The 9,808-nt window shown below is 61.8% G+C and overlaps 1 protein-coding gene across 1 annotated transcript; it reads left to right on the plus strand.

Annotated features, from left to right (window-relative positions):
* Positions 1 to 6,469: 6,469 nt before the first annotated feature.
* Positions 6,470 to 9,151, plus strand: LOC118548944 (minor allergen Can f 2-like). The gene is made up of 6 exons (XM_036113103.1): positions 6,470 to 6,565; positions 7,279 to 7,416; positions 7,916 to 7,985; positions 8,303 to 8,413; positions 8,930 to 9,031; positions 9,126 to 9,151. Exons 1-6 carry the CDS (start codon positions 6,470 to 6,472, stop codon positions 9,149 to 9,151), a joined length of 543 nt encoding a protein of 180 aa, XP_035968996.1.
* Positions 9,152 to 9,808: the final 657 nt, after the last annotated feature.

Here is a 9,808-nt window from a genome sequence, read left to right on the forward strand (position 1 = left end):
AGTGCGGCTGTGGGTTCTCTTCCTCCTCTGGGGGCTCCCCATTCAGACTCCTTGCCCCTTTCTCAGTCTGTGGGTTTTCTCCCTGCTGATTCTTAATTCTCTATTTTGCACACGGATCTGACTTTGCTCCCCTGGGCGGCAGGTCCCCCCTGGTCTGTGACCCGCCTCTTACCGTGCTGATTTCATCTTGTCACCACCTCTCCTCCGTCTGCCTCCCCTTGTCCACAAAGCTTGTGCGCTCGGTGCCGCTTCCACCTCCCTTCCCCCCTGGCACTTAGGACAGGCAGCCTGGCAGCCCACAGGTGCAGGACGCTGGACCAGACTCCGCCACCTCCCAGCTGTGCGACCGCGGGCACGGCCCTTGGCCTCTCCGTGCCTGTTTCCACAGCTGCAAACTGGATGAGGACCCCTGCACCATAAGGTCACTGTGACCAGGATCACACCAGCGACTCGAGCGGCTGGTGGTTCCTGCGGCTGTCAGGGTGCAGGGGGGCGGCCCGGGAGCTCCGCAGGCCGTGTCTGCCTGGCCATCACGGCATTCTCAGCACCTGCCAGGAGGCGGGCACACAAATGCCCCAACTAAACAATCGATTGCAGAGTCTCTGCTCTGAGCCAGGAGCGAATCCCCTGGTCCGCCCTCCCTCAAGCTCAGGGGACGGCCAGGGGCTGATGCTCCGAATCCAGGATAGGCAGAGTTGAGGCTGCCTACCAGGAGCTGGCCCCTTCATGTTGTTCTTAAAGACTGACACTTCGAACCCAGCACGCTGTTAGTGCCAGAAGCACCTAACAGGGCCGGGTTTGGACAGCAGGCCGAAGGGCGACCTTGGCCAGGCCTGCGGAGAAGGGCAGCCTCTGGGAGGCAGGGAAGGCCACGTTGTCAGGATCCCTGTCAGACCAGCTTGCAGGACCCTCGGCCCCTGAGACCCAGGCCCACCCTAGGCCTCTGCGTCTCTAGCTCCCTGAGCTCGACCTGCAACCACTGAATTCAGTTTTGTAAGGTGCATGGAGCTCAGCGTTCCAGAATGAACGTGGCATGCAGGGAGCTGGTGTCAGGGGGCTCCAGGCTAGTGGGAAGAGTCCTGGGGTAGTGACCCTGCATGGCAGGGCCAGGGATCAAGGTCGTAACACAGGGAAAAGGGTGGACAGATGCATCAACCCCGGCCCATCTACCTCACCCACAGACCTAAGTCCCAGAGGCACGAATATGGCCTCCTTGCCCTCCATTTCCCCAGCCCCAAGCCCATCACAGGCCCCGGAAGCTAATGCGAGGGGTTTGGTGAAAGCGGGTGGGTGGTCTCGCACGTGGCATCACGGCCCCCCACCCCCGGCTTGGAGGGCCACCTCAAGGTTTCCAGGCTGAGGCCCGGCTGACGGGTGCAGCCAGAGCTGGGCCCAGAAGAGAAAGACAGACAATGGTCGTGGGACACCGTGTGGGAGGGTCCCTCAGGGTCGGGACCACCAACGGTGTGTGGGGGTGAAGGACAGGAGGGAGGGCCGAGCTCAGGCCCCTAGGACAGGACCGTCAGACTCAGCACACCACAGGACGCCCCAGCGGCCGGCCGCGCCCACACTGAAATACAGTTTGTGGTCGGTCCTGCATGGCCTTGGGCAGGGAAGACCATGGCGAGGGGCCTGGCAAGGGATGGGTCGGCCGGACGCTCCCACACCCACCCCGTCCGCACCCCCTCCCCCCAGCAGGCTCCGGCCCAGGACACACACACGAGCGTAGAGCTGCCCTCAGCGCCCTTACCTCCAGCCTGGGTGCAGGAAACGGAGCTCGGGGTCCCGTGAGCGGCCACACGACAGGCCACACAGGCCTGGGGACTCGGACAGCGCTGCCACCTCACCCCGCTCCCTTCCGTCCTCAGACAAGCTGGTCCCTGGTCCTCTCAGGGGGCTTCTGCCCCTGGCAGCCAGGCCCCATGACACGTGAGCATCTTTCAAAGTCGCCATGGCTACGGGCTCCTTCCGAGCAGCGTCACCGAGGCCACGATGGGTGGCTGTCCCCAGCAGGTGCTCAGATGTTGCCGGGAATGCTGGGGGAAGAGGGCCTCTCAGAGGACCGGCTCCCGGCTGTACTGCTCAGACCCCTTGGCCTGACACGAGGCTGTCCCTCATGACTGTCCCCAGATGGACTGAACCTGGGGGCATCCACCTCCTGGCGGGAGGAGGGAGGGGGGCAGGCTCGGGTGTTCGCGGGCCGGCAGTAGATTCCGGCCACCACAGCCCCATGTCAGGGGCCCCCCGAGCTGTGGGGAGGGACAGGGGCCTGGCTTTCCCCTGCGCTGTCCTGGACATTAGTCCATTCCATTCTTTCTCCAGAAGCCCCATGAGATGGACGTGGTGCTTGGAAAGTCAGAGCCCCATGCGGGGCTTGCCCGGGCCTCCCTGCTAGGAAGTGGCCACACGGGAGGCTCGTCTCTCGTGGGACATGATGCTGGGACCCGGGGCCAGGCCGACGGACCCAGCAGTGCCGAGCACCTGCCAGCCCCAAACGCGCACCGATGCCGACAGGCCCCTTCTGCTCGAGGCATCTGGAACGGAACTCGCAGGTTCCCCCAAACCCCAACCGTCCAGTTGCTCAGGACAGCAGCTCGGCATCATCCTCCAGCCTCCTGCTCCCATACCCCTCCGCCAACCCCCCAGCAGGCCTCTGACTCCTCAAAACAGAACCCCACCTCTCACCACCTGCTCCGAGGCTCCCCCGTGCCAGCCAGCCCCTCCTCGCGCCTGGATTCTCACAGACCCCCGCCGCCCCGGCTGGTCACTCCGTGTGTCCTCTCCGCCCGCCGGCTACAGCGTCCCTGTTAAGATGGGAGTCTGTGTCCTGCTTCCAGTAACGTGGGGCGGCGGCAACGGGACCAGCCCCACCACACACAGAGGTAATAACTAGTCTGGGTAAGACACCAATAACCATCTAAAGGCACGGGACAGTGACCACATTGCAAGGAGAGATAGTACGGGATGAGGTGCCATGTAGCTCTTTTCCTTCTCTACTTTTCTTTTTTTTTTTTTTTAACAGCTTTCTGTGTGAGCACAGGCCCCACTCAGCTGAGGCGGGGTGGCCCACACGCGGACACAAACTCCCGATCTTCCTGGCTTGAAGAACCCGGGAACACCGTTGGAGGCAGCCTGAGCCACGAGCACGGACAGGGGCGTCACGGGAAGGAGGGTGAGCTCTGAACCCGCACTTGCGCCCTGGGCACCTCTCTGCGTGCCCGGGACAGACCGCAGCCAGCAGGCCTGGGAGGAAGGAAGGGACGTTTCTGTCACAGCAAACACACTGTGCTCAAAGTCTGAATCCAGCCAAGGACACTGATGGCTGAAAACTCTCGAGAGGAACAAGATAGGATCCAGAATCTAAATCACACCGTTCATGGCGTCCTGGATACAATCCCAAAGCAGCAAATACACGAAGGGCAAGCCCATGCTCAGAAAGCAGGTGCCGGAGTAACGAGACCAGACATTTAAGCAACTGCGGCAAAGATCCAAGGACATAAAGGAAAAATATGCTCCTAAGGAACGAAAACAAGGCTCAGCTCAGAGAGATGTAACAGCTCTAAGAGGAAACAAACAGAAATCCCAGAACTCACTGTACACACATCAGATTAGAAACTCCCTGGATGGTTGTGCGGAGACATGAGAAGTCGGTGAACTGGAAGACAGAGCTGTGGGAACTGTCCAATCTAAAAACCAGAGGAGAAAGATGGGGGGGGGATGAGCAGCACATCAGCAATCTGTGTGACGATGTTGAAGGCCTGATATTTCACTGGAGTTCCAAGGCAGAGAAGGGAAGGACGTGGGGGACACATTTAAAGAAATAATGGATGGAAAAACAAATCCCAAATTTGGCAAAAGATGTGAATTGGTCGATTCTAGGACCCCAGAACCCTCTGGCAGAAGCAGCACAGAGAAAAGCACCCCTAGGAACACCCACTGACAAACACCTGTCTCACGTGACCCGTTAGGAACCCAGAACACTCGGGGAGCAGTGACGTCTCATCAGAAACAATGCAGGACACAGAACGTGGACGAGCACCAACAAAGGCTGGGAGGAAAAACAAACAAAAACCAGGACTCTAATCTGGTCCTTCGAGCATGAAGGCGAAGTGAGAGCTCGCTGGGCCATGTCCGCGCTCTGCTCCCACCTCATTGCGGGGGTCGGGGGGGGCCCTTGGACCTCGCACCTGCCGCCCTGTCCCGGCCCCCAGGGCTCACTGCGCCAGCCCTGCCCTCCCCCTGCCCTCAACCCTCCCCCGCTTTGCTCCCCCTTCTGCTCACAGGTCACGTTCTCAGGTGGACTTGCCCTTTCAACACAGACCCAGAAGGGCTCCCCAACTGTGTGTCTTCCTCGTATCGTCTCCTCCATAGAACGCAGCATTTGTAATGCCCCCCCATCGCGTCCTGATGTGTCCGACCCCAAGCAGCAGGTGCAGGCCTCCGGTCGGTGGGGTTTCCTGCGGGTACACACAGGCACTCCGCAAATCTGGCCAAAACAAAGGAATGAGCACCTATAGTTTCCGGAATTCGTGAAGATTAAGAAAGCCAATAATTCCTTCTGATGTCTGCCTGCAAGGTTTTCACCGTGGATGTGAACCAAGGGTGGAAGATCTTGCCACTGAGGAGGCGTGTGAGCTCAGGGTGGGCTCCCCTTCTGTGCACGGCGTGGCGCCCATGGGGGGACCGAGAGAGCACCTTCTGGAGCCCTCAGCTCCGCGGGCAGCCCCATGGACGTGTGCAGAGCCGGGCCGGCCGTAACAAGCTCCCGCGCACTGGGCGGCTTAGAAGCCCGTTCTCTCGTGGTTGTGGAGGCCAGAAGTCCCCCATCAAGACCAGTGGTGATGGTTCCTTCGGGCGGCTCTTTTGGAGGACCCACCCCAGGCATCTCCCAGCCTCTGCAGATGCCAGCGATCCTGGGCTGGCCGACGCCTCCCTCCCCGTCTGCCTCCCGCCACACGCCTGTGTCCCGGGTCCCTCTTCCTGCACAGACACCTGGCACATTGCATTTACGGCCCACCCTACCCCAGCATGACCTCATCTTCATTACATCTGCAAAGGCCACATTCCCAAATAAGGTCACATTCTGAGCTCCCAGGGGTTAGGACTTCCACGTATCTTTTGGGGGGATGTTGTTTGACCCCCAGCCACCCCCCCAGACGGTTTGCACTCCTGACTCTATCACCTCCCAGCTGCCATCACTAGGGATGAACACGCAGCTCATGGCAATGTTGGGAGATCAGCGGGTGACAGCCGAGGGGACGAGCCAAGCTTGGGGGTCAGTGGTCACCATGGGATCCTGACCCTGGGAGAGGCAGGCCACAAGAAAACTGCTTCATCGTGGAACCTTCTCAGCCCAGCTCTGGGGGCGGGGGGGGGGGGGGTTGTCCTGAGTGCTGGAGCAGAACCCAGGCCCTGTGACTCTCTGCAACCCAGTCAGGAAGGCTGGGCAGGGGGCTCCCTAGGGAAAAACGCTGCACGGTCCCTCCCAGTCCTCAGGTCTGGGCAGAGGGGACGGGACGGCAGCTACGGGGCCGTGGCCTCTGGGAGCAGGGGGCAGTGCTGGTCAGGTGCTGAGTCTGCTGGGGGGGGTGGGCAGGAACAAAGTGCTACACACGGGAGTTTAAACAAAAGAGATTTCCTCTCTCCCAGTCGGGAGGCCAGAAGCCTGGGACTGAGGTGTCGGCCTGGCTATTCCCACTGAAGGATCTGTCCCAGGCCTCTCCCCGCTCCTGGGGAAAGCAAATCCCCAGTCTTCCCTGGGCGTCTCCTTGTGCGAATCTCGTGCCCCATTACCCCCGGTTCACGAGGACACCAGTCATCCTGGGTCAGGGCCCCATTCCAAGCATGATGTCATCTGAACTCATAACATCTGTAATGATGCTGGTTTCAAATCAGGTCACATTCTGAGGTCCTGGGGGTTAGGACCTCCACATACGTATCTGGGGGGGATCACAATTCAGCCCCCAACAGACTTCAGTCACTGTCCTTGGCCTGCAGGAGGCTGTGGGTTCCCGGGGGCCTGCAGGACCCATCGGAATGGGGGCACCCTTGGTTCCTGCACCCTACTGCTCAACCCCGGGGTCTCCCTGCTCACAGCCCGTTCGCCAGCCGCGCCCTGGCAACGTGGCGGCGCAGAGGGCACGCCAAGGTGAGTCCAGCACCCTTCAGCCCAGGAAGCTGGCCCAGCCCAGGGCTGGCTGTTGATTTGGGAAATTGGCTGTTTGGGAACATGACATTTTTGGGGTCCAAAGCAACGGAGATGAGAATACGCAAAAGCTGGCTAACGTTAAGATCAAAATTAAGACATGAGCATTAAGAGTCTCCACTTGCCCTGCAGGGACGGGGCAGGAGCTCTTGCTACGTGACCTCGCCCCCAACCACACGGCTATATAGACAGGCCGTGGGGCCCGGTCACCAGAGCCTGCAAGTCCCCAGCCGTCTCCAAACCCAGATAGACGGTGCCGTCGGCATGCAGCTCCGACTGCTGACCGTCGGCCTGGCACTGGTCTGTGGCCTGCAGGCTCAGGAGGAAAGCCAGGAGGAGCCCCAGGAGAGGCTGCAGGAAGTGAGCACAGGGGTCCCAGGAGGCCAGGGGCTGGGGGGGTCAAACCCTGAGCGAGCGTCACGGACGGTGGGTGGCCTGCCCCTGGCTAAGGCGGAGGCCTTCTGGGGGTCGTCCAGGGAGCAGGACTGCAGGTTGGAATCGTGGTCCCAGGCAGCCAGATGCCCCCCATCTGAGTCTGTGCAAGGAAGCAGACTGAGAGGCCTGTGCTCCAGGGTCAGCCCTGTCCCACGCCGCTGGCTGCCACCGCCCTTGGCAGACCACAGACAGACCCAGCCCGAGCGTCAGGAGCCTAGACTGGAGAGTCAGAGCCCAGGGCCGGAGACCACTCTGGGTGACTTGTAAATGAGCCGCAGGGCAAGTCCACAGTGGGGGGGCCCGTGGAGGAGTCCAAAGGCAACGTTGGGGGCTGGAGCACCTGCCATGGTCTTGGAAGGCGCTCCGAGCTCAGTCCAGAAGGGAGCGAAGCATCCCCTGGGGCTGAGGGGGCAAGTGCTGGGCACGGGGTCCGTGAGGCCAGAAGCCTGGACACACTGGCTGCTCCCCTGGCCCGAGAAGGGGCCGGTGCCGCACACGGGGACTGTCCTTGAATCCGCCGGCCGCACCAGCATCACAGGGCCTTCCTGGGCGCCATGGGAGCAGGCGCCTGGCAGGGAGGTGGGGGGCCCGAGGAGGGCAGGGCCCAGGCCTCACCCTGTCCTCCTGCGGCCCTACAGCTGTGTGGGATCTGGCACACCGTCGCCCTGGCCTCCAATAACTCGGCTCTGATCAGGCCCGGCGGGCACGTCAGGGCTTTCATCAACACCATGAGCGCGAAGGACGGCAACCTGCACGGAGAGATCCTCATACCGAGAGCGCAGGGCGCCAGGGGCTTTGGGCGCAGCGCAGGAGCTGGGCGGACTGGGCCGGCCCCGGGGAGGGGACGGGGACGCTGTTCCACAGGGGAAGCATCAGAGGTCTGATTCCAGACCCCTCACGCTGTGTGGCCCGGGCCACCATGCTGCCCCCTCTAGGCATGGGGTCCCAAGCACTGGGACCGGGGCTTGTGCAGGTCAGCACGGGTGTGTGTGTGCACGCCGTGGGGTTTGGGGGTGCTGCGGTCCCTGGTGCATTCCCTCAGCTGCTGCTGACAACGCAGCATCCAGGCATCCAAGGCGGCCAGAGCCTGGACGTGCAGCCCAGGAGCAAGGAGGACCAAGGTCACCTTCAAGGGGATCAAATGGATGCATTTGCCAAACTCCTAGAAGCCCACACGGAAAGCAGTGACTGTCACCGTGGGCGAATTATACTTTCATTTAAAACGCGGAAAGGGGCAGGCGGACAGAGTAACCACCCGCTTCTGTCTGCAGGCAGGAAGGCCGGTGCGAGAAAGTCTCCCTCCCGGCGTTCAAGGCTGACACCAACAACAAATTCAGCCTGGAGAGTGTGTGCAGGCAACGGGCCTGCTGAGGGCATGGCCCCACTCGGCGGTTGGCTCTTGGGCTTAGAGCCCCGTGGCAAGGACCCGGCAGCTCCATGCCTAAGGGGTGTGCAGGCATCGGGACTCGGGCCCCCAGCCCGGCTAGCAGGGGACAGAGCCCACTCCCACATCCAGGTGCCCACGATGCTGGGCAGGGTGCGGTGCACTGGCCCTGTGCACAGAAAGTGGACAGGTGTCCCCCCCCGCCCAGGTGGGCCTGCATTCACCCCACCGGGCGGCCACCCATCTCCCAGCCTGCATCTCCCCAGTGTCCTCCACAGTTTGGGGACACAATGATTTCTACCTGGAGGAGGTACAGCCCAAGAGCTACCTGATTCTCTATGTGATCAACCCGTACAATGATGTGACCAGCCTGGTGGCCAACCTGATGGGTACGTGGGGTCCCCTCCAGGAAACGAGGCCCCAGAGCCACCCTCACAGGCAGGACTCAGGTCTAGCCAGCATGTGGGGAGAGGGGCCTGTTGCCCCCCCAGCAGCAGAGGGCTAAACGGGTCTGGGGAGGTCAGGGACCAGACCCCGGCTGAAGGCTCCAGCCACAGCCTCGTCCTGCTCAGCCTCACCCACTGCTGCCCCGGGCCCCGCTCACATCTGCACACACTTGCTCACATGGCCCTCTCACCAGGACCATCCCGGGACCAGGGCTCAACCTCCACACTGCTTTGGGCAAGGGGAAGAAGGGACAGTCACCACCTCCTAGGTCATCCCAAGGGAAAGAGGGGTCTCTCTCTGCTCCCCACGCCAGCCCCAATTTCCCACCAAGACACAGACTCCCCTCTCGGTCCCAGAGAGCATGGCACCCTGACACCCCCACAGCATCCGATGCCCCCAGGGCCCTGCCCCCCACCCCCACAGCACCAGGCAGGCCCCACCTCCCATGTCCCCTGCAGTCCGGGACCCCAGCACACAGGAGGACTTCCTGCAGACATTCGAGTCCGTCTGTGAAGACCTCGGCCTGCACAAGGATCAGATTGTGGTTCTGGACACTGATGGTGAGGCCCCCTGCTCTCCCACACCCTCGGGTCCCCTCAGGTCAGCGGCCACCCAGCGGGCAGGGGCTCACTCCAGATCACTGTGCCCCCTCAGATCACTGCCAGAGTTTTAGAGACTAGGGCCGTCAGCTCCACGCAGGTGAGTGGTGCCACCCTGGAGCTGGGCCCATGGGCTTGTCCACAGCCTGAGCTACACAGGGGGGCCTGGGAGGTGGACGGAGCCCCCACCCCGGCCCCTGAGCTGCCTTTCAGAGCCCAGGCCTGCCCCCTACCTCCTGTGCTGTCCCTTCCCCGATCCCCGCCCCTGTGCGCAGGGCCAAGAGGGGTCTTGCCTGCATGGGGACTCAGACCTGTGGGTTCGGGGCCCTCTGCTCAGCTCCCCCTCTCCCCTCCGCAAACCCTCCAGGGATTCCACCAAGAACACCCTCCCTCACTTCTGTGTGCAGCCCTGTCCAGCCCCGTGCCTGCTCCCTGCCCAGCCCCATGCTGTGGTCCCCCCTTGCACAATAAAGGACGTTCCTTTTAAAAGATGACTGTTGGGCTGGTCAAACTTGTCCAGGGATCGTTTCTTCTGGGGCTGCAGAAACAAGCAAAGGAAAAGACGAACCATCTTCCCTAATCAGAGCGCGTGAGCAGAAGGAGCCAGAGCCCTCCCCAAAGCTGATGCCCACAGAACTCACGCACAAACTGTTGCCAAGTGACAAGGAACATGTTCATTACAGTCTCACCCTTTCAAGTGTGCGAACGTGCATCCATTAGGACTCTTGGCTTGAAATA

The sequence above is a fragment of the Halichoerus grypus genome, chromosome 14 (assembly GCF_964656455.1).
Source record: "Halichoerus grypus chromosome 14, mHalGry1.hap1.1, whole genome shotgun sequence".
Lineage (NCBI taxonomy): Eukaryota > Metazoa > Chordata > Mammalia > Carnivora > Phocidae > Halichoerus > Halichoerus grypus.

Coding starts and splice junctions, on each gene's coding strand:
- LOC118548944 (XM_036113103.1), top strand. CDS start 6,470: ATGCAGCTCCGACTGCTGACCGTCGGCCTGGCACTGGTCTGTGGCCTG. Junction 8,414..8,929: donor CCTGGTGGCCAACCTGATGG/GTACGTGGGGTC, acceptor TGTCCCCTGCAG/TCCGGGACCCCAGCACACAG. Junction 9,032..9,125: donor TGTGGTTCTGGACACTGATG/GTGAGGCCCCCT, acceptor GTGCCCCCTCAG/ATCACTGCCAGAGTTTTAGA.